This window comes from Macrobrachium rosenbergii, chromosome 29, assembly GCF_040412425.1.
Source record: "Macrobrachium rosenbergii isolate ZJJX-2024 chromosome 29, ASM4041242v1, whole genome shotgun sequence".
NCBI lineage: Eukaryota > Metazoa > Arthropoda > Malacostraca > Decapoda > Palaemonidae > Macrobrachium > Macrobrachium rosenbergii.
In genome coordinates this window covers 4894584-4920844 of record NC_089769.1, presented here as the reverse complement: position 1 = coordinate 4920844, position 26261 = coordinate 4894584, and the positions used below count along the sequence as shown (strand labels likewise).

The window sequence follows — 26261 nt, the reverse complement described above, 5'->3', positions numbered from 1 at the left end:
CTCTGGACCGTGTTCAATGGGGGAGAATAATGGGGGCAGACTACGTGTAGCTGAATGGTGGTTGGAATTGCTTTAATATCTAGGAAGCACAAGGATTTTTATACCATAGAGGTGAGCAGTTTAGCAGTATAGACTGTATAGCAGGGGCTGGCGCACTTTCCTCCGTGAACAAAAGTATCAGTGAATCAATTAGCGGTTTTGGACATTGAAACTACCGACGTGGAAATAAATGAAGGAAGCATATATACATACATACATACATACATACATACATACATACATACATACATACATACATACATACATATATATTTACATATCTTTATTATATCTGAATTTGAGTATATATATATATATATATATTTATCCAAATTTGAAAGTTAAAGTCATATATATTTATATTTTTATTGTCTCTGAATTTGAGTCTGTAGGATAATATATTTTTCCAAATTTGAAAGTTCAAAGTCAGGGAGCCGGTTTGTAAAATGTCCAAAGTCTTGAGAATATATATATATATATATATATATATATATATATATATATATATATATATATATATATATATATATATATATAAGTTACTGAACGAGCAAAAAGAGAAGAGAGAGAGAGAGAGAGAGAGAGAGAGAGAGAGAGAGAGAGAGAGAGAGAGAGAGAAAGGAAATGAAGACAGATGCCTTTCGAGTTTATAAATGCAATGGAAGTTGATTTGACAATGACGTTATATATATTTCCTTCTTATTTTTTTTTAACCTTATACACTGAAATATCTTTACACACTAAAGATACATTCATTAGGTATAACAGAGGCACAGGATATAAGCAGTTCTTTCTCATATACACATATTCCACTATATGAGGACCGATTCTTCCGACGTCTCGTCGTCTCTGTTTTCCAGAGGAATAAATAATTCTAGATTTTCTCTCCTCTGACATTCGAGGCCGAGGGAATTATTACTGTCCCTCTTCGATAAAGTATTCCTAACGATTCTGTTATTGGTGCGGTTTTCATCGCTAGTTTTCCCCGCGTTGAAGGGTTTTTCCGGCTCTCTCAAATCTCTCGTTGGGTTTTCCAGCACCTCTCCACCTAGCCTTTGGAAAAGGAAGCCTTCTGTTTCGCCATTGGCTGTCGCGCAAACTCCCAACTGTAGGAAATGGTTTTGTGAGTGATCGGAGTCATTGTTTAGCTCCCCACTCGACGGAAGTTCCACCGAAGTGGAGAGTGACTGGTTGGAAGAACTACTTATCAGTTCCTCTTGGGGAGTCTCTCGCTGACTGTCGCAGTAAACGCCACCCTGAGGCTCCCTTTCGAAGTCCGAATTCGACTCAGTCCCTCTTGCCTGAGGCAGACCGGGAATATCGTAGAAGGGTCTGTAAATGTCCTCGTTGGGCAGGTCACGGGTCATCAGGGGAGTGTGAGGGTCGTCTGAGCCATTCATGGCAAGGGCACAGTGCCCGAGAGAACTCGGCCCTCCAGCAAATGGAACCTCAGTCGATGTACTGTTCTTCAGGTCTTGGAAAGCTGTGGCGTCGTTGGCCTTCTTAGGCAGATATTTCCCTTGGTCGTCCTTCTGGGCATCATCTGTGCCCGAAGGATTCAGGGGCATCCTTTCGCTGCCCTGCTCGGAGGAGGCGAGGCCATTTGAGTTCCGCGCTCCAGCGCCGTCCTTGGGCACTTGGCTGACAGCTGGCAGAGGTGGGGAGTCCATGCAGGTGATGTCTTCGTCACTGGTGACTTTGGTGATGAAGGAGGTTTTGGTATTAGGGGAGGGGCTTATTTGGAGGGGTGATTTGTGGCCGCTGTTTGGGGGACTTACGTGGTCCAGAGGGATTCGGACGACGCTCGACTGGTTGACGTCAGAGAACGATCCTGTGAAGAGCAAGAAATATATTCGGTTATTTTGACCCCTCTCTTGAATGTAGTCTATGCAAAGAAAACGGAATAATATATATATATATATATATATATATATATATATATATATATATATATATATATATATATATATATATATATATATATATATATATATATATATATATATATATATATATATATATATATACTGACACTGTCACACCTGATGGGTATCAGGGCCATGAAATCGAAAAATACTGAGGTTTATCTACATGAGGGTAATTATTTATTAAGCAGGCTGTATGCCAGCACGGGCTCTTCATCCTGGAGCAGCTTTGACGGGAAACCAAAACTATGAGCGAGGAAATCAACTTGTTATAGTGAGAGGAGGATATTATGAGCCGTGATTAAAAATTTAGAAAAAGAAACCAAAAAAGCTATATTCTATAATGAATGCCCATTAAATGGTATAGCGGTCATCTGAAAAAAATCACAATTTGCAATATATCAGGTAGTCTGAGTACTATAATTTAAGGATGTTTTATCCACTTTCATATGATTCAATTTAGTTGACACTGGAGTAATCTTGGAATCGCATATTGCATGTTACCTTCAACTAACAGCGCAGTACAGCAACCTACTCCTTAAACAGTTGTCAAAGGACTGACAGGCTATAGTAACGTGACATTGTCACTTGTCAGTCACGGTATCTGAGACTACCTCAGACTTTTCTTGACCTTATTACCTTGTCTGTATTTCTTAAGATTAAACATCCGGGTCTATCTCAGACTTTTCTTGTTCATGTTATTTTGTAGTCTCCTATTCTCAAGATTGAACATTCCGGATACAAGTACTCTTACAGTATATCTTGAATAATACGTTTAACCAACAGTTAATACAGAGATCCCTCAGGGAAGTCTAAACAAGGTTATGATTAACTCGAAGTCATAAAAGGTCCATCGATCCCACCCTTAACGACGCCGTGACGCGCTCTCGAGTTCATTTCAAACCAGCAGATTAGGAGTGGGTTTTAAAATCACAAGAACCTCTCAAAAGCATACGACACGTGATTCAATAAGGGAATAAACAGGAGAGGAATGAGTTTTAAAAACACGACAGGCTCTCGAAAGTGTACAACACGTATTACAGCAAAGGAATCAACAGGTGAGGAGTGAGTTTTAAAAACACTGGATCCTCTCAAAAGCATAAAAAAATGTAATTCAGTAAAGGAATAACACTGACCCGCTGCAGGCATTCTTCCCGCCGTCTTGAAACAGCAGTATATTCGATACATGTTCTCGTTCAGGATGTTCTTCATCTCATTCCTGAAGTGGAAAGAGACAGTAAAAAGGGTAAGTAATTGGACGACAGTAGTGAGACAACAAAGGTTAAAATTCTGACGGGAAATAAGTTCAGGTTTCACATAAACACAAAACGTAGGAAGCAATCTAAAAGAGGCATTCTTAGAGAGTAAGTAATGAGGAATTTACATTCTTAGAGAGAAAGTAATGAGGAATTTACATTCTTAGAGAGCAAGTAATGAGGAATTTACATTCTTAGAGAGAAAGTAATGAGGAATTTACATTCTTAAAGAGAAAGTAATGAGGAATTTGCATTGTAAGAGAGTAAGTAATGAGGAATTTACATTCTTAGAGAGAAAGTAATAAGGAATTTGCATTGTAAGAGAGTAAGTAATGAGGAATTTACATTCTTAGAGAGAAAATAATGAGGAATTTACATTCTTAGAGAGCAAGTAATGAGGAATTTACATTCTTAGAGAGAAAGTAATGAGAAATTTACATTCTTAGAGAGAAAGTAATGAGGAATTTACATTCTTAGAGAGAAAACAATGAGGAATTTACATTCTTAGAGAGTAAGTAATGAGGAATTTGCATTCTTAGAGAAAAAAGTAATGAGGAATTTACATTCTTAGAGGGAAAGTAATGAGGAATTTACATTCTTAGAAAGAAAGTAATGAGGAATTTACATTCTTAGAGAGAAAGTAATGAGGAATTTACATTCTTGGAGAGAACGTAATGAGGAATTTACATTCTTAAAGAGAAAGAAGTGAGGAATTTACATTCTTAGAGAGAAAATAATGAGGAATTTACATTCTTAGAGAGAAAATAATGAGGAATTTACATTCTTAGAGAGAAAATAATGAGGAATTTACATTCTTAGAGAGCAAGTAATGAGGAATTTACATTCTTAAAGAGAAAGTAATGAGGAATTTACATTCTTAGAGAGAAAGTAATGAGAAATTTACATTCTTAGAGAGAAAGTAATGAGGAATTTACATTCTTAGAGAGTAAGTAATGAGGAATTTACATTCTTAGAGAGAAAGTAGTAATGGATTTACAATCTAAGAGAGTAAGTAATGAGGAATTTACATTCTTAGAGAGTAAGTAATGAGGAATTTACATTCTTAGAGAGAAAGTAGAAAGTCGTAATAAATTTGCATTCTTAGAGAGAAAGTAGTAAGAAATATACATTCTTAGAGAAAAAAATAGTAAGAAATTTACTTTCTTAGAGAGAAAATAGTTATACATTTACTTTTTAAAGAAAAGCAGTTAGAAATTCACATTCTTAGAGAGAAAGTAAAAATAAATTTACATTCATAGAGAGAAAGTGATATTAAATTTACATAAAGAGAAAGCAGGAAAAATTTACATATATCCTTTTAGAGAGAGAGAGAGAGAGAGAGAGAGAGAGAGAGAGAGAGAGAGAGAGAGAGAGAGAGAGTGGTTGCTTACCTGTACCGAGCCGTGACAAAGACATAAATGATCGGATTATAAGCGCAGGAAGACTTGGCCAAGAGCACCGGTATCAGTGACACATAGACCGAGGTCTCTCTCCCACCTATGCCATACACCAAGGACACTATGGCATACGGGCACCATGCCACGATGTACCCGATGCACACTGCTATAGAAACCTGAGGAGGAAGGAGCGAATGAGCCCGAGGCGTGAGTGAGAGCGAAGCTTGAAGATCATTAAACGATCTGATTGAATGCTGAGTGTCTATAGGCCCTAAAGCGCATGACTGAGTGTTCCCCGTAGATCTTCAATGCCCAGGTTAAAAGTTGAGGGTATGTACATTCGTTTAAGCTAAACTTGCTCAGATGATTAAGTATATTACTCTGCGATTCATATAAAAAAGGTGAACATTACTAAGCTATTACTGGTGTTTTACATAATTTATTTAAACGCGGTTAAAATATATCATCAAACTTTACATCACGGGACATTACTAAGTCATGACTTGTGCTTAACATAACTGATTTAAATGTGGATAAAAACTGCCATTAAACTTAGCATCTGACCGAATTATAACTTCATTAATTAACTCGCAAACGAAAAGCATCACAAATATAATTTTCTGTTCGTTTCAACTTGTTTCGTTGAGAGCAATTATTATAGATTTGTTAGAGACTACACACACACACACACACACACACACACACACACACACACACACACACACACACACACACACACACATATATATATATATATATATATATATATATATATATATATATATATATATATACATATATGGATGTGTGTGTGTGCCAGCAGAACTCTGAAACGCTTTGAGCAATTTCAACCAAACTTGGTATACATATGACTTACTATTTAGAAACCAGCACTGTAGGGGTAAGACATCACTAGCACCAAAGGGCATCAAAGCGGGTGGAGGTGGGGAGAGAGGGAGAGAGAAAGAGAGAGAGGGAGAGAAAGTGAGAGAGAGTAGAGGGGGTGTTAGGGAGGAGAAAGAGGGGAAAAGTGACAGAGAGAGAGAGAGCGAGAGACAGAGAGAGAGAGAGAGAGAGAGTTTATCAGTTGTCATTCAGAGTTATCCCGAGCAGTATCGGGTTGGTCAGCTAAATATATATATATACATACACAAAACTTACATATTCTATATATTGGTAGATATTTACAGTAGACAGAACGTCAGCATTTAGTGCCAGGACCGAGAGGAGTTTGAAGTGAAGTGATTACACAGGAGGAACTCGGCCCGAAGTTGGGAATAGTTTGCCCATTATGGAACCTAATGTCTTTCCGATCGTATCGTATTAATTTTCATCTACGCTTCTATGGAATCTCTGTTTTATGTTTCTCTTTAATAATATACTCTTCTCATATTTGCTGTCTAAGGAACTGTACAGGAATGGTAATGACTTCTAAATGAGTAATTGTCAACACTTACAAATTTATCTATTTTGTCGATAGGTATGTCAGCACTTACAAATTTTTGTAAGTATTGTGAATAGATATGCCAGTTCTTACATATTTATATAAATATTGTAAATAACTATGTCAATGCTTACCAAAAATATATAAGTATTTTCAGTATGTCAGTACTTACGAATTTGTGTAAGTACTGACATACTCATTAGTATATCAGTACTTATATAAATTTGTATGGAATCACATAAAACGAATACAAATTACAATACATTTTTGCTCTTTGCTTTTCCATTCTCTGAATTCTCAGGCATACAATTACAGACTCGTACACCATCCCTTCCTCAATAGGGACAAAGCATTCCTTCTTCAGTAGGGACAATCCCTTGTTTGAAATCATCGTATTTGATCACACGTCGTCGCCAGTTGCCCCATAATATCCTTCAATGGCATCCTAATGGAAGCCTAACCGAAGGACATTTCCATTAGATAGGATGGGAGGGTGTGTCAAACACTTATTCCCGGGGATGCATGTCTTTGCATAATTGGAAAGATCGGTGAAAGTATGCATATGTATATACGTACATTCATACTTACAAACATAAATATTTCGTACATTCACACATTCATACACACACAGGAATATATATATATATATATATATATATATATAATATATATATATATATATATATATATATATATATATATATATATATATATATATATATTATATTATATATAATAATCCTTTAGTGTCAAATCCAATTCTTACCTTATAAATACATGCACACATATGTATTGTATATGCACGGGTATACTGCTCATGTTAATTCACGAGTTAGTGCACTTATACGTAAGTACATATAGATACCTCTGTATAAATTTAATTTACTTGCACGAGATGTTTTATGCGTGTTATGCATTAAAACACACCTGCCCACGAAAACAGAACACACAAGGTAAAACCACCAGTGAAAAATCTTACGCGTTACAATTTAAACTTTGGTGAGGTCTTGGAAAGAAATCAAATGGAAAATGATGGCATTAAACACACTTTCTCTCTCTCTCTCTCTCTCTCTCTCTCTCTCTCTCTCTCTCTCTCTCTCTCTCTCATTACACAACGAAATAGAAGCTAAAACAAAGGCAGTTTCAAAAGATTAAAAAAAAAAAACCCCAAAGGGAAAAATCATTACGGCGAGTGACTGAAACAAAACAAAGATTCAACCTGAGGGATGACTTTAGTTTTTGCTTGTGTTTTGTGTGCATGTGTGTGAGTGTGTTTGCGTGTGTATTTGCGTGTGTTTTTGAACTTAGTACTCACAATAGTCAGCTGCATCTGCGTGGGCGCCTGAGAGTTGCTGCTCTTCTTCCCCATGATGGTCTTCTTCATGTGGTTCCTCCTGACGAGGAGGACGATCCTGAGGTAACACCACGTCATGACCACGTAAGGGACGCCCACGACGAACGTCGTGGCCAGGATGATGTACAGTTTCGAAGCTGGAATGAAGAAGAAGAAGTAGAAGGAGGAGGAGGAGGAGGAGGAGGAGGAGGAGGCATTCATTAGGTGGAACACTGCTGCTACCTCTCTGCACTCTAAATGAAGGACCTACCCCTTCCCCCGCCTCCTCCTCCTCCTCCTCCCCTCCCCCTTTCCCCTCTCCCATCCCTTTTCCCTTAACCCTTCCCCCTACCCCTCCCCTTTTCCCATAACCCTTTCACCTAACCCTTCCCTTTAATTTCCCTCCCCACCCTCCCCTTCCCTACCCATTCCCCTTCCCCTTCCCCTCCCTTAATAACCTCTCCCCTTCCCCTACCCATTCCCTTCCTCTCCCTTAATAACCGTCTCCCCTTCCCCTACCCATTCCCCTTCCCCTTCCCCTCCCTTAATAACCCCTCCCCTTCCCCTACCTAATCACCTTCCTCTCCCTTAATAATTCTCTCCCCTTCCCCTCCCTTAATAACCCTCCCCTTCCCCTCCCATTAACCCTCCCCCTACCCCTAACCAATAACCTTCCTCTCCCTTAATATCCCCACCCCTTAACCCCTTCCCTAATAACCCTCATCCCCTCATGTACCCTCCCAATACCCACTCCTCCAATAACCCTCCTCCCTCTTATCCCCTCTTCCATAACCCTCCCTTACCTCCCCTCATCCCCTTCCCCTCCCCCCTCCCTTTCCTTACTCCTCCCTTACCTTCCTCCTCCCCATCCTCCCTCCCCCTCCCTTTCCTTACTCCTCCCTTACCTTCCTCCTCCCCCTTCCCCTCCCTTTCCCTACTCCTCCCCTACCTTCCTCCTCCCCTCCTCCCCTCCCCCCTACCCTCCTCTCTCTACGTTCATTGTCACATTCACAATAACGACGCCCTCAGGGAACGCCGCCCTGACGGCGTTCTTAGGCGAGGACGTGGCAGGTATTTACGTATGTGTGCTCGTGTACTCGTTTTTGTCTTACGAAAATGAATGGAGTTACCATTTTCCAGAGTTATGTGACACCTACAAATGGGATTATTCTTCAAGAATGCTAATGGAAGAACAACGTGTCGGCGTTATTATAAATAAATAAATTATTATAAATAAATAAATATAAACTATATATATATATATATGTGTGTGTGTGTGTCCGTGTAAGCATACAGGAACACAACTCCCAAGTTTTATACTTACACGTGGATGGATTGGCCCAGTTCAGCGTGCAGGAAGTCCCGAAGGGCTCCACTTCGTACTTGCTGATGGCAGAAAACAGGGGGGGAATTGCCCAGAACAGGGCATACATGTACACCCCAATTAAAATGACTTTTACATGGGCCACGGTCAGCGTCCGGCCTGTTGGAATATAAATTGATATTTCGAATAAGTCGTCAGAGAAGTGTACGTTGTCCTATCTCTCTCTCTGTCTGTCTCTCTCTTTCTCTCACTCACTTTCTCTCTCTCTCTGTATATATGTATATATGAGTCTATACATTTATATATATAAATGTATAGACTCATATATACATTATATATATATAAATCTAAATATTTAATACCCCCGCCACTTAACTGAAATACCCCTACTCAACTTAAGCACACCCCAACTAAGCCTAAGCACACTCCCTACTCAGCCTAAACACTCCCCTCTGCTAAACCTAAATACACCCCCACTAAACCTAAACACCCCCCCCCAACTGAACCTAAATGCAAACCTTGATAAAGAATTTTTAATCACAGGAAAGAAAAGCATTGTTAATAATATAATTCTATGGGATCGAGTACACGAAATGAGGTGTGATAAATCCGTAGAGTTTGTTTACCACATTAATTACTAAGTCTACGTATGGGTGGCACCAACCCCGTTTCAGGGAATGAAGGATGGGGGAAGGGGAAGGGGAAGTGGGTACGGGTTTGAAACCTATCCTATTATCTAAGTTGGATCAAATGATGGCCACGTGCAAAATTTTGTCTAGATCGGTCAAGCGGTTCGGATTTCTATAGCGTACAAAGTTACAAACATACATATAAACATTCACTGTCATATGTAAGATACATACATATATATTTTTATATGTAGACAGTTATAAAAGGAAATATATATATATAAATATGTATATTTATATATATATGTATATATATATATATATATATATATATATATATATATATATATATATATATATATATATATATATATATAAACCAGCAAAATACCGATAACTAAAACTATATTTTAAATTATATGATTATATATATTTTAGGTAGTCTACAGCTTTTAGAGAGAAAGAGAGAGAGAGAGAGAGAGAGAGAGAGAGAGAGAGAGAGAGAGAGAGAAAGAGAGAGAGAGAGAGAGAGAAAGAGAGAGAGTAAACCAGCAAAATACCGATAAATAAAACTATATTTTAAATTAATACTGATTACCTATGCCATATTTTAGGTAGTCTACACCTTTTAGGAGAGAGAGAGAGAGAGAGAGAGAGAGAGAGAGAGAGAGAGAGAGAGAGAGAGAGAGAGAGAGAACAAGAAAATGCTTTTACAAATGGCTGCAAACATCCTATGTATTTAGCTGTAAGAATTACCCAGTTTAGTGCTGTTTAATTAGGCAAGGCATTAGGGAAAATATTAAAAAAAAATGAATGTAAAACATATTTATGCCTTAATTAACTAACCAGACGGCAGCTTTTACTCACAAAAAAAAGGGGGTTGGTGGGAGGAATCCCCACATATCGCAGAAATTCCACTCGCTCGACAGATGAGCCTAATTCCCGAAAAACCAAAACCGTGGACTGAGTCCTCACTTCAAAGAGCATTCGGCGAAGTTCCCTCCAAATCCCCTTTTTGTAGTCAATTAACCTCTTGTCGACTGGCGGGTCTCCCAAATTGGCCTCAAAAATGCAGACATCTCTTCGCGACTTCCATTAGGCGGAAGTAATTGAGGAATTAAAAGCCCTAATCACACGAATCATTGATTCACGCTGCTGGGTTCTCGATGGGTTGATCAAGGTCTTTGAATATTGAGAGGATCTTATTTTCATTTCGACTGAGCCGCGAGGAAAATGCCGATTCAGCCTTAAAGTTTAAATGTTTCAGAGGAAATATGTTCGCTGGAAAACTTGTTGTGATTAATTCAGCGTGTAATTCCAATTAGATATAAATTCACGTTCTTTCATTTGATCTTGATTGCATTCAGAAGTTATTAAATTTCAGGAGTACTTACAGTACATACGGTTCGAGCTAAGTTTTTATCATCACATCTCTATCTCTCTCTCTCTCTCTCTCTCCACTGACAAGAGCGTACCTTTGTTTTAACCTATCTTAGTTTTCAATCATCACTTGTACTCATTGTTAAAGGCGAATATCAATGGTCATATTCACAGTAATTCAAATCCTATATAAGAGAATCTATTACTTCTAGAAATCTGGGTGGAAAGTAAATGAGGTTTTTCCAGTTGATTTTTCCTCCCCTTGGGCGGAAAGCGATCTAGTTTATCTAGAAGAGGAAACGGCGCATCATTTACTTATACATTTACTTTTAATACTCAAAAAAAAAACAGCAGTGGTATTGTTCGTTGAGTTTTAATTAGTCTGATTAAAGTATTTAGAAAATATTATGATTATCTTTCTTGTCTCTGGAATGAGATGAACCTAATGTTTGGATAATTTCGATACAATTCAATATATATTTTATTTAAGAAAATTTGGCTTCTCTCTGAAAATATAACGACGCTTGAGGACAAAAATCTCCCAATACAATTACGACCTCGGTGTACTTTTATTCTTGCACTTGGAGAAATTGAAATAAAACTGAATAAAACTGTACTTGAAAATGGTTAAAGTCCTTCTGCCCCTCGCAAGTCATAGGGCCGGCGCTGAACTCCGGTTTCTGAGGCCCGTAACATGATTAACAAGAGAACAAGTTGTCTCGCAAAGGAGCACCGAGTAGGGGAGAAAAAAAAAGTAAAAAAGTAAGATGATTCACTCACTGTAAGTGTGGGTGCAGGTTTTAAGGTACCTCACGACGGCCAGAGCAGTCATGGAGGCTATCGTTGCTATGCCTATTAGGTAACAGACGAAACCGTACAGCTGGCATCCTGGAAAGGGGGGAAAAATAGTTATTTACTTTAACGGTATTTCCTTATTGTTTAGTTTATTGTCTTTCGTCACTGCTGTTTTTGTAAATGATTCAGAAATTGTTTTTTTTTAATCAGCTGTAGAGCAAATTCATGAAATGATGGACACAGTTATATAATGGATATAATTTTTAACTGGATATAACGAAAATAAAATGTTTTAAACATTAACTGTTTATTCAGATATGTGTATAATGGATATAATCATTAACTGGATATAACAAGAATAAATATTTTATTCATTATCTGTTTATTCAAACATGGGTAAAATGGATATAATTTTGAACTGGATATAACAAAAATATATTTTTCATTTATTAACTATTTATTCAAACGTGTGCACAATAGATATAATCTTTACCTGGAAATATCAAGAATAAATGTTTCGGGTATGTATTATGTAATTGTAAGCGTAAGAAAATATATTGATTTACCATCATTGCTAGCAACAAATAACCTCCCAAATTCCACAAGAAGACACAAAAAAAATCTCTCAAAAAATGGCCTGACATTTTCTAAAACAGCTCGAGAAACTTCGCTGTTCAAAAGATCTGGTTAAAAAAAAGCTAAGTAACTCAGTAGGAATAACAGCCTTTGAATTTCAAATCAAGTCCCGTTTAAATCTTTTTTTTTTTTTTTGGTCTTTGGACGTGAGGAAAAATTGGGAATTTTACTGAAAATAAACAAAATAAATAGGCAATTAACTGGGAAGGCTCTGACTTTTGGCTGTTTATAAAAATTAATGAATTATCGATTATCGATTCACTTATTGTTGCTGTAACTTATTTTGTTTAAGTTTTAGATCATTCTCAAATAATTATCCTTTTTCGCTGAAATGAGTTTACATAGAAGGGTTGCGCTTGGTATCCACGTTTCATTTCCTTCCTGGTGAGATTTTGTCTCAAACACACACACACACACAACACACACACACACACACACACACACACACACACACACATATATATATATATATATATATATATATATATATATATAACCAATTACGAGCAAATCTATAACAAATCCAACGTAGTCTTGTACTAAATCTTACAAAGAATATGATCATAATTCATGATAAGATCCCTTTTGGAGTTCTACCCATTTTCGAAATGAACATTCGAGACTCGTAGTGAGTAACTGGGCGTTACAATTTTATTGTAAAAGTATTTGCTGCCGGATTTTATCATTATGTTACAGAGTAAACAAACTGAAATGAAATATACTTCTTCAATTCACCCAGCTTTTTTTTTCGACGAACTTGACCTAATTTCTCTCTCACATATACTGCTCTGTATTGTTTAATCTCTCTTGGTAGAGTATAGAGAGAGAGAGAGAGAGAGAGAGAGAGAGAGAGAGAGAGAGAGAGAGAGAGAGAGATTTAAATCTAGGCGACTATCGAAAGGATTTGAGAAATGAAATCGTTTCTTAAATGCATAAAAGAGAGTTTGTCAGAGTCGTCTGATATTTTCGGAAATGCCATTACTGTTTCTGCTCTCTCTCTCTCTCTCTCTCTCTCTCTCTCTCTCTCTCTCTCTCTCTCTCTCTCTCTATATATATATATATATATATATATATATATAGATTTATATGTGTATATATATGTGTGTATTTATATGTATATATATATATATATATATATATATATATATATATATATATATATATATATATATATATATATATATATATATATATAAAGCGACAGAAGAACGCACGAAAGAAAGAGAGAAGTGGGCACGGAAAACGTGTCCTACCAATACGTATAGCAATTGCTACACGTGCCACTCATCGCAACATATATGAGAAGACTGATGATCTTGCAATGTTACTAAAAGGATTCCTGAAATATCTCCGACAGAGGAGCATCTCAAGCTCGTCTCCTTTATTGGTTCTCCCTGAGACTTTCTCTCACCGGATGGTATTAGAGAATAAGTGTAATGGATGATAAGACGTGGACTGAAGGAGGAAAGGCAGTAGGATGTTTGCAAAAGACGGTGATGAGACTTGGGTGTCAGTGAAGCTAAGGTAGGACTGTATGAAAGGATTATTATTATTATTATTATTATTATTATTATTATTATTATTATTATTATTATTATTATTATTATATGGAGTTTATTATTATTATTATTATTATTATTATTATTATTATTATTATTATTATTATTATTATCATTCAGAAGATGAACCCTATTCATATGTAATGACTGACTTAAAATTCATATATTATTATTATTATTATTATTATTATTTATTATTATTATTATTATTATTATTATTATTATTATTATTATTAATTCAAGATGAAACCTATTCTTATGTAAAGGGGCCACTGACTTAAAATTCAGTCTTCCAAAGAATATGGAGTTTATTATTATTATTATTATTATTATTATTATTATTATTATTATTATTATTCAGAAGATGAACCCTATTCATATGGGACAAGCCCACCAAAGGGGCCACTGACTTAAAATTCAGTCTTCCAAAAAATATGGTGTTCATCTGAAAGAGGTAACAGAATATGTTAGGAAATACAGAAAAAAAAGAGATCAGTTATTAGAAAAATAAACAAACTGATAAACAAATAGCTAAAAACATAATTGAATTATTCAGATCCAAGGAGAATTGTATTAGGATAGTAATGCGTTGCAACGTCTCTTGATCTTTTGAAGTTCAGAGTCATTTTAGATGGTCTTTTCATGTGGAGAGAATGGAGGAAGAAGGTTGGCGCAAAGAATGTCTGTTTCAGATATGATAAGAAGGAGAAGAAGATAAAAACTGAGAGTAATCGAACGGATGACTGTGTGAGAGAGGTTTTGGAACGGAAGCCCCTTGATATCCAATTGACAAGAGTACACGCGAGATAGAGGTGAGTGGCGCAGTGGGTTCAGGGCGATTCGACGTGCTTCTGATGTGTGGAAGCTTTCTGTAACCGGGGATTAATTTGTGATTTAGCAGTTATGAAATATAATTAAAAAGGTGAGTATTTAAAATCTGAAATGACGAAATTTCTAGGAACTTTTGACCTTCATGATTCATTTCTGAAAATAAAGAATATTAAGGTTTTCAGTGCATGAATTCATCGCCTGTCATTTGTTTCCAACCATCTCTGGTGCAACAGAATTAAAGAAAAAGCAAAAGAATTATATATATATATATATATATATATATATATATATATATATATGTATATATGTAAATATATGTATGTATGTATGTATGTATGTATGTATGTATGTATGTATGTATGTATGTATGTATATATATATACATACATATATATAATGGAACCTATGGAAAACAAACAAAAAAAAGAAACAGGGACAGTCTTACGTAACACGAACGTAACAGAAATTTCTCTAATTTGCTTTTTATCTCGAAGGCAGCAATTGTCCCTGCCGTCGTTTTAATAATGGTAGAGTAGTGAGATGGATGAACGCTACGTACAACTTACATAAGCCTGTCAAAGGAATCATTATCTCTCTCTCTCTCTCTCTCTCTCTCTCTCTTGGAATATTTACCCTCGATGAAAATATTTCGATATGGAAAAAATAATTGAGGTCAAACAGATTTTTTTTTTTTACCTCCTCTCCTTGTTGACATAATTACAGTGTCAGTATTTTTATGATATCGTACGTACACGTATTTTGAAAGTTGTACCTTTTTTAATAGACTTTTTTTGGCTAAATTTCAAGGCATAATTTCATAATTCCAATAACGTTCTGAATGGAACTTCTCACTGGAATAAAAAAATAACTAACTGAATGATTCCAATTATGGTTTAAATGAAACTTCTCACTGGAATGAAAAAAATAAATATCAGGTTGATTCCAATAACGATTTGAATGAAATTTCTCACCGGAATAAAAAACAGAGAACAGAATGATTCCAATTATGATTTAAATGAAACTTCTCACCGGAATGGAATAGAAAATAAATAAATGAATGTGTATCTTTGGTTGCGAAGGTTGTAATATGAAAACAAATCTCTAATCTTCCTCCCTGAATCTTAATGAGAAATAAACAATATTTCAGCTGATTATTTTCCACCATGAAGATTATAAACGAAATCCCTCTTTCAACACGTTCGCTTCCTTGCTACTTTTTGAGTCAGTGATCTTTGAGTCACTGATTTTTCGAGTCACTGTCCATACTGTGACTTTCCTGCTACTTTTTGAGTCATCAATCCTTTGAGTCACTAACCATGCTTTGACTTCCCAGCTCATTTTTGAGTCACTGATATTCCGAGTCACTTGCCAAACTGTGATACTAGACCTATGAATGATTCGAGATTTTCCTCTCACTCGGATACCGAGTAGGTTGTTAGAACCCCAACAGTAACGAAACAATAACACAAGTCTCCTTCTTCTTCTTCTTCTTCTTCTTCTTCTTCTTCTTCTTCTTCTTCTTCTTCTTCTTCTTCTTCTTCTTCCAACTTACCTAGATCATGGAAGACCCATCTGTGACTGAAACTGGATACCATAGCCGCCGGATAGCTGCCAATGGCTAGGAGCAAGTGGATCACAGCTAGGTTCAGCAGGAGCACTTCGGCTGGAGTCAGATTTTTGTAGCGACGCCAGAACATGATCACGCTCGACCCGTTGCCTACGAAGGATACGAAACCTGAAGGGAAGAGGAATTTGGTGTTAATTGGTTTTAGTGATGAAAATGAATTTGAAGATTTAGGTTCAAGGAATTAATAGGACTGAGGTTGTAGATAGGCGTTCATTCTTGGTACTGGTTTATTCAAGGAGAACAAATGATAGAAAAGTCACGTAATCAGTTTGTTTAAAGAGAGAGAGAGAGAGAGAGAGAGAGAGAGAGAGAGAGAGAGAGAGAGAGAGAGAGAGATGTCTTACAAATTAAAGTTTACTCGGGAATAGAGAGAGAGAGAGAGAGAGAGAGAGAGAGAGAGAGAGAGAGAGAGAGAGAGAGAGAAGGGAAATAGGTGAATATGAAATGAAAAAGCGCCACTTTAAAAGTAAACGTTATCCTGAAACTCAAGAGAACGCCTGAAAAAAACAATAAGGAACCATTCTTGACCGTAAAGTACAAACCAGGTATTAAGGAACATTCATTTTGGTGTAATTTTCATAGTTCTTCTAAAACTTTTTCTTTCTTCATCTACCCAACTTCATGCCAATATATCCACACTAATTTGAGAGGCGGCGAAGCCATTTATCCACCCAATTCCAATAAGAAGAAGCGAGGAGAAATTGATAGGCACATTCTGAAAGGAGGACGAATAGCCAGGGAGATTCTTATCAAGAAAAACAAAATTGAAAGGCAAGGGAATCGCACTTCAGTGCAGGAGGATTATTTCCACCAAATGATGAGGAATGATTGGCTAATCTCATTCACAGGGGATCTGAAAGTATATTGGGGAAAATTCTAGCTGAGGGGAAAAAAAAAATAGGATTTTTCCACTGATAGCAAATGGAACTGAAGGAGGTAATTCAATCTGAACTATTCTGAAAGCAGTGCAATGTTTTGTGACCAAATGCTATTCCGCGATGTCGAGAACGTCAAGAAGGCAAGTCTATCAAGGGAATGATTATTTTCCACCAAAGACAGCATCCTACAAAGCATATTATCTTAGACAAACAAAGGGACGTAAGGAGAAATTCTGCCAGAGTAATGAATACCCTTTTCCTTCCAAAAGGCGAGGGAGCAGAGAATCCCCACTGAAAAAATACGCAGACGTAGCTGCTGAGAAATACTCTGAAGGAGGAGGAGGAGTAGGACCGCCATTAGCCTAACATGAAGGGCTTCAAGAGTGAAAGACCCGCCTTGGTATTACCCTCCGTAATAGCTCTTAGTATCCAATAACGAAGGGATTTGGACGAAGCCACGGGCATGTCATACATTTAGAGTTTACTCAGAGAGAGAGAGAGAGAGAGAGAGAGAGAGAGAGAGAGAGAGAGATGAGGACATGTCATACAAATTACAGTCTACCCAGAGAGAGAGAGAGAGAGAGAGGAGAGAGAGAGAGAGAGAGAGGCGATAACAGCAAATGAGAGTTTACCCAGAGAGAGAGAGAGAGAGAGAGAGAGAGAGAGAGAGAGAGAGATAAGACGTCACGTGCAAATGAGAGTTTACCCAGGAAGAGAGAGAGAGAGAGAGAGAGAGAGAGAGAGAGAGAGAGAGAGAGGCGATAACACGTCGTGCAAATGAGAGTTTACCCAGGAATAGAGAGAGAGAGAGAGAGAGAGAGAGAGAGAGAGAGAGAGGCAAGAGGCGATAACATGTGAGAGTTTACCCAGGAACAGAGAATTAGAGGGGGCCAAGAACATTTGCAAATTAGAGTTTACTCAGGAATATACAGACAGACAGAGAGAGAGAGAGAGAGAGAGAGAGAGAGAGAGAGAGAGAGAGAGAGAGTTGACAAGAAAAAGCAAAAACTGTAGATACGGTCCGAGTTTGTCGAACTACCTTCGAGCAATCTTTCTCTCTCAAGGCCACAGAAAGTTACATAAGCTACAGTACGAACTTCCCCACTTGACTTGATGGTCTTTAAGTAGCCTCAGCTATCCCCTTGGGGATTAAGAAAAAGCCCTCTTGAAGAGCAGGACTGAATAGAAAAACCCTTTGCCAAAGTGAGCACGAAGAACACTTGTTAAGTAACTTTCTCCTGGCAAAGCCTTTATACACAAATGCATGTGAATGCATTTGTAATTTTGCACCGAAAAGCAGTATTGGATAGAAAAGCCATATAGATTATCCCTAACTAGCGATACAAAAATACAATTATGCACGGAAAAGCAATATTGATCATCTCTTATTATCGATACAAAAATATAATTATGCACGAGAAGGCAGAACAGCAATATTGATCACCCATAACTGACGATCCAAACATGTCGTCCCCAACTAACGACGCAAAAAAAATAATTTATTTTCCGTTGAATTTTGCAAACAATACAATGAAACATGTAAAATACTATCGAGAAAAAATTGATCATATGTAAAATACTATTTAAGAAAGTTGGCCATAGCAATATCGGAAAAAAAATGTTGGAAAAATTCCAATTTACTTGATTTCACATTTCTCGGAGGTTTGTGGATCACACAAATCATTCGGTGCTGGAGGTGAAGACTTGAACGAGATGGGAAAAGAATGTGTAGTGGTCTTGATGGGATGGGATTGGATTCTAATTCTGGTGGGGAGGTATTAAATCTTCTCTTAGGTAGATTGGTGGAGATTAGGGGAATTGGAAAATAATGGGAACGCGGAGGTAGAAGGAATGAAAAAGTAAACTAGAATAACCAGTTCGGTTGTAGCTCTCATGGTTGTTATATAAGTAATGAACTTTGTTTTACATGATTATGACTAATGACAATTATAACTATGAATTTGAATAAGTTCACCTTGATAATAACCAATATGTATATAAATATATTCTATGTATATATATATACACAATTATATATATAAATAAATAGTTATTTATATAATTATTTATATATACATATATATATATATATATATATATATATATATATATATATATATATATATATATATATATATATATATATATATATATATATATATATATATATATATATAAAGAGAGAGAGAGAGAGAGAGAGAGAGAGAGAGAGAGAGAGAGAGAGAACTCGCATCACCTTACCTACGAATACCAAGAAGGACCCAACTATGTAGTCCTCGTACCATCTGAGACGCGAATCGAACTTGTCTCTGAAGTGATGCCCGAGAGTGATGTTATACGCTACCAAACCAGCCATATGGTGGGTGGTATCGCGGTGCCCCAGGTCGGGCAGGGCGCTTCTGCTGCCGAAGGAGTCCGTGCCGTTCTCCAGGAGAGCTATGTGGGCCTGCAGGGGCTCGGCTTCGCCTATTTCCTGGGGCGTGGTGAAGGCTGCTACTGCTGTGGCTGCTAAGACGTCCATTCCTGTTGGGGGAAAATATCAGAATCTTTCGTTCAATGAAATTTAGACTGTGAAGCCAAGCTCTGGGACATTTGAGGCCACTCAGGGCTTCAGACTGAAAAGAATGTGTTAGAGTGGTTGGACAGCATGATAAAGATGTCCAGAACATAAAGGAAATGAAGGACATTACCCCCTTACGGAGCTGGTGGCGAAAAGAAATGTACCGAGTTGCTTCCTGCCCAAAAAAATGTTCTATTTTCATTCAGTTCAGTAAAAGAACGGTTATCAATTTAAGCTTTTCTAGTGCATTAGAAAATGAAAATGTATTTTTCTCCTGGAAAAATGAATGAAATATTATGTTGCTTCTCTTTTGGAAAAGAAAGTACTTTGACTTTCTTATTGAGGTATGAGAGGCTGGACATTGTACGGATAATTTTCATTTGGTTTTCTTGACGTAGGAGCGATTATTTCCACCCTCTGTGAGACGCAAAATATTGATTTACCTGTTTCAGACCAGTGAAGGAATATTGAACTGTTTATTCCTCCTTCTCTCTAGTCAAAAGAATTTTGATTTTTTTGAACGTTTTTGGTGTTTTGCTTGAAGAAAAATGAGACTATTTGTATGCGTTGTCTTTGGCGATTAAGAATATTTTTCTAAATTGCTATTTGATACTGTTGATGTTTTTAAACCTCTGAACATCTGAACAGAGATATATATATATGTATATGTATATATATTATATATATATATACATATACATATATATATAATATATATTTGTATATATATGTATATATAGCTAGTGCTTCCTTATAACAGCATTAATGTTAGGTCTTTTGGATTACATCTTAGGTACACTTTCTCCAACAGAAGACTTAACTTGAATTTATTCAACTTATCTTGACCAACACAGGAACTAGGATGGCTAAAAATTTCCAACAGATTAAGAATGAATAGTTAGGAAATTTCTCATTACACAGATGGCAAGTGGAGAATGAAACAGCGGTGGAAGAATTGTAACTTAATCTGGTCTTTTGTGTGAGGAGAAATCATTTGGTATTTTTCCGCTAGAATGTCCGGTAGTGAAAACATAATCTGTAAAAGAGGTTTTCTATTTGATCGAGATCAAATATTTTAATAAGTCGCCTCATTCAAAATGCACTTAATTTCGACATAATAAAGATAAGTGGGGGTAGTTTTACTCTCCCTAAATTGTTACATTGATGTTAGTTCCCTTAGGAAATTAATATCCTACATTGCTTGATATGATCCTTATTTATATTATTCTCTTTGTGACTGGCTGTGAACACAAAACTGGCATTGACATTATTATAATAAGATGTTAATGTGCTATCATTTTATTTATACATCTCTACAGGTATCAGGAATTATCATTATAAGTGTATAAACGTCAAAGAAAAGAGGAAGACTGTAAATCAATTTTCGTCATGCCCGCCAGAGTGAGAAACATGACAAAAAAATAGAAATTACTTTTCCTCACGCTCACCAGAGTGAGAAATATGACGAAAAAATGGAAATTAATCTTCCTCACGCTTACCAGAGTGAGAAACACGACAAAAAAATAGAAATTACTTTTCCTCACGCTCACCAGAGTGAGAAACATGACGAAAAAAATAGAAATTAATTTTCCTCACGCTCACCAGAGTGAGAAACATCTAAAAAAAGATAAATCACTTCTCATCACGCTCGCCAGAGTCAGAAACATCACTAAAAAGCCTAGACTTTACTCTTCCTGAATCTCGTCAGAATGGGAAACATGCCAAAAAGATGCTATGTACGATTGCTATACCCTATTCCATCCAGATAAGCTTCAATACAATTTATTTTGTAGGCTCTTAGGAAGTTACTTATAAATCTACTCTCCTTTTGAGATGGAGTGTGTAAGACAGTGTATTCAGGTAATGTACGCTTACGTACATACAAGGACACGTATGCATACACACACATACACATAGATTTTGCAGCCCTATAACCTGAACTCACTGCAAGGAAATAAATAGATAAATAAATTAATAAAAATATAAGTAAATAAATATATAAATAAATGAATAGATTAATGAATAAAGAAATAAATATAAATAGATAAAAGGTAGTTAGTAGAGGATACTGAATCCTTAGGCTCTGAATGTACGCTGCGTTCTAGATAGAGTTGAGTGGCGTATTGTATGAATCCTCTGCATAGGTTTAAGAAGTATAGGGCGACGTGGAAGTTTTATGCACAAGAGTCTCATCCACGATTCAACCGTTAAACGCATTGATGTTAAACTGAATCGAATTAGTTACCCTTAGAGGCTTCGAATGTATTAATCGATTAAGGATAATGTTCATTAGAGATTTTTATCAGTTAAGGATTAATTTGGAGGGTTCTTTGATTAACTGAAAATTCCCTGGAGTTTCGTCAACTGACCGGAAATTATCGAGATTCAACAATTTCCTGGAAATTTGTATCGAGGTTTAACGAAACTTTTTTTTTTTTTTAATGAGATTCAAAGTTTTAATGGAACTTTCTATAGATATTCATCAATTTAACCGAACTTTCTATAGAGATTCATCGATATAATGGAACTTTACATCGAGATTCTTCAATGTAATGGAATTATCCACTGGGATTAATCAGTTACAAAGCAATTCCCGAAGTGGCTCATCAAGCGTAGGGATTTTTCCCCATAGATTCCCCCTGTTCAAGGGAATTTTTCCCAACCATCTGGGGAATTCCTCGTCCAGGCCAACTTAGCCGTACCCGGGACGAGCGTTTGATAACCTATAATTAGTTTATCCTCGTTAGCGTAACACAGCGAGAGTTTTAATCTCGATGAAAATTAAGTTTGACTCCAGAATCTTTCGTCTCGTACTACAAATTAGTTCAATTATTTCTCAGTGATTAATAGCTAGTCATTATGGAATCTTTCAGATTATGATCAATGTTTTGGAGTTTCGTTAAAATCTGGATTTTTTTATGAACTCTGTATTTTATGTATTACAATTTTCATCTTCGTGAAATTTGAAATGATAAAGATTATGATTTTGATAAAAATTCTAATAAAACTAATAAGAAATCTTAACTAATAATTAGACCAAATATTTCTGCCAACTATTATATTTATAATCAGAATTACAATTATAATTATAATCGTGATAAAATCCATAAGAAATCTTAACTAATAACTAGACTAAATGTTTCTTATATCTAGTATAATTAAGATTTTATACTAATACCTATAGTAAAATTCAAAGTATTCGTCAATTACATGAGCACAGCTTTATCATACATTTTTGCAATTCAGGATTCAGCCTATGTGTCTAAATAACTTTTTAGGTTAATAAACACCTTGGCCTCTTATTTGCCAATAAATTTCCTACTACGAAAACAGAAGATAAAAACAAAAATTACTGTGTTTGTCGTAAATAAATTCCCTGTCACCAACTAAAATATAGCTCTCTGCATACGCGACCGGTGTAGGCGTCCAGTAGAATTAAATTTATCCAACTGTATAAAACGAGATGTGCGTCCATATATTTATTTATAATCTAGCGTTAATAAAATCCCAGGTTAGATTGCCCTCAATTTTGACGGTGGGTTTGTGGACTTTAAGCATCGACGCTCTCTTATATTACCGTCAATTGGGAAAGCAGTTTATATTATTGCGAACTAGGCGCTATGAAACAGTATTAAAAATCTAATTCGTCACTTAATAAAAGCCAGAGAGTCTTGATTCTGCATAATAATGTTTGTCCATTCCAAGGTTTTATTAATTTTTTTATATCTTTCAAAACTTAGTTTATTTTTATATCTAGAGACATATATACACAACATTTATATGTAGTATATTTTAATATATATATATATATATATATATATATATATATATATATATATATATATATATATATATATATATATATATATATATATATATATATATATATATATATATATATATTTATATATATATAAGTGTGTGTCTGTGTATATATACACACAATATATATGAATATATATATATATATATATATATATATATATATATATATATATATATATATATATATATATATATATATATATATATATATATATATATATTTTATAAACTTTTATAAACTACAAATGACCTTATAGTCGACATTTAATTTGTCCAACTTCGCAAATCCTTGCTAACACGGCTTGGCCAAGCGCTCAATGAAGATTACGAATGTTCTCCAATTTCTGAGTTTTTTTCGGGGTCGGATGGTTTGGGGGGAGGGGAAGGGGAGGATTTTGTTCTGGAGTCTGGTCATGAATAGAATGCAATTCAATTCAAAATATTGAATTTTTAATAAAACAGAATATTACGAATAAGCCTGATAAGCTGCTATTGCAGATTTATTTTGTAAGAGTATTTCAGGGATTTGTATACAGCTTATGATTTGTTAATATATATATATATATATATATATATATATATATATATATATATATATATATATATATATATATATATATATATATATATATATATATATATATATATATATATATATATATTTATATATATATATATATATATATATATATATATATATATATATATATATATATATATATATATATATATATATATTTATATATATATATATATATATATATATATATATATATATATATATATATATATATATATATATATATATATATATATATATAATGTATTATACTGTATATAATGCCCTTTACCCTATGTTAACATTGGACACAATCCAATATGAGCCTTTGAACTGTTCTTTTTCGCAAATAAATGTAAAGGAAATAATTTCTCAGTTATCCATATAGAAACGTATTTCAAATATGGCGTTCTCATGGTCATGTTTCCTATATTTATGAACAAAACATCCGTCCAATTAACTCGAACATCTCGATATAATATTACAGATTTGGTTTATTTGTTGAAACTTGGCGTGTAATTACCGTAGACTTTCTCAACGGTTGCATTTTGCTTTGTTAGTAACTGCCGGGATGATTGGATGATTATTATTATTATTATTATTATTATTATTATTATTATTATTATTATTATTATTGATAATAAAAAACTTACATGAATACAAAATTAAGCAAAAAATTATTGTCCACTGATTAGCCCTGTGTGAAATCTTGAATAAAATTTATTTAATATTTTGAGGTTGAATATTTTAGTCAGAAAATAGCATTATTCATATTCTTGACCAAGCGATGAGATTAAATTATATATATGCTTGCCTTCGTACAATCTTTTGCATCATTCCTCGTGAAAATGCTGTATCACAATTATATTTCGGTACAATTCCAAACTGGTCAGAACTCATTCATTAAAACTGATTGGTTTGAAAGAAATATTGGATCAATTCCGGAAGCTAAATAATAAAATTCCTTGAACACAGATAGAACACTGCTGCGATATTTAGCTTTGATAAAATTGCGCTACAATTTTGTATTAAGGACCTGTTACGACACACACACATATATATATACATATATATGTATATGTATATGTATACATACATACATACATACATACATACATATATATATATATATATATATATATATATATATATATATATATATATATATATATATATATATATATATATATATACATACGTGTGAATCGTTCAGTATCTCCTCAGTCTCTGTTGTAATTGATTTACGTAGCAGTGCAAATGCAGGTGTCACTGCACTGTGTTGGCAACTCGACAAAGCATTAAGAGATTACAGAGTAATGGACTGACGGGTTTGACATCAACAGAACTCCTCCGATCGTGAAGTCGGAGAAATGTCATGAACTGGAGTAATGCTTCTCACAGTATTATTTAGTATTGCTTCTCGTAGTACAGTTCTTATTATCGTGCTACTGGGTGGGCTTACATATGTTGCCTGTGTTTAAAAATAAGACTAGTAAAAAAAAACCGGTTATAAACTTGTGGAGAAACAGGATATTTTCTTCCATATTCCTAAGAAGATGATTTGTTTTCAAACAAGTTTCTGTTTTATTTTGTCTCTCTTGCCGTGTGGGAGGTTAGGTTACGTGAATGAACTAACAAGGAATAAAGAGAAGAAAAAAACCGAGCCACATTTTCAAGCTTCTGCCTTTTATAGGGAGACTTCACAGAATCGTTTCAGTTACTGGTGTTTTGAGATTTGTTTCTGAATTCTATTGCGCTTCCATACTATTTTCAAGAAGCTATTTTCTTCTGGAAAAGGTTATGGAAAGTAAAGGGAAGGTTCCTATTTGCCATATTCATCAAGAAGAAGAACTCCAGTTATACAATCAAATATCACCCATCCCGTAGCGCCGTCTGTACAGTGTAGGCATTACTTAATGACCTTTAAAACGTCCCGTCGGCCCCTAGCTGCAGGCCCTTTCATTCCTTTTTACTGTACCTCCGTTCATAGTCTCTTTCTTCCATGTTACTATCCACCTTCTCCTGACAATTTGTTTCATAATGCAACTGAGAGGTTTTCTTCCCATTACACCTTTAAAAGCGTTTTACTAACAACAACTTTTCTTTCAGCGTTGAATGACCATATAGATCCCAGCGTTTGGCCTTTGACCTAAATTTTATATTCAACTCCATTACAAATGTCCCCCAAAAGACAGTTGTCATTTCTATTCACAGCCGGTTTAAAAATCGCATAATAAAGTTCTGGTTTATTTGCTACTCCTTAC

The 26261-nt window shown here is 35.3% G+C and overlaps 1 protein-coding gene across 1 annotated transcript in view; it reads right to left on the bottom strand.

The window, feature by feature from the left end:
* Positions 1 to 716: 716 nt before the first annotated feature.
* LOC136854372 (melanopsin-like) overlaps positions 717 to 26261 on the bottom strand; it is a 76446-nt gene continuing 50901 nt past the window's right edge. The window contains exons 2-9 of the mRNA XM_067130672.1: positions 19295 to 19576; positions 16101 to 16283; positions 11508 to 11615; positions 8719 to 8877; positions 7377 to 7552; positions 4612 to 4793; positions 3101 to 3183; positions 717 to 1870 (exon numbers count right to left, since the gene is read on the bottom strand). Coding sequence (XP_066986773.1) covers positions 852 to 1870; positions 3101 to 3183; positions 4612 to 4793; positions 7377 to 7552; positions 8719 to 8877; positions 11508 to 11615; positions 16101 to 16283; positions 19295 to 19574 — 2190 coding nt within the window. The 5' untranslated portion in view covers positions 19575 to 19576 and the 3' untranslated portion in view covers positions 717 to 851. The remainder of the gene's footprint in view (positions 1871 to 3100; positions 3184 to 4611; positions 4794 to 7376; positions 7553 to 8718; positions 8878 to 11507; positions 11616 to 16100; positions 16284 to 19294; positions 19577 to 26261) is intronic.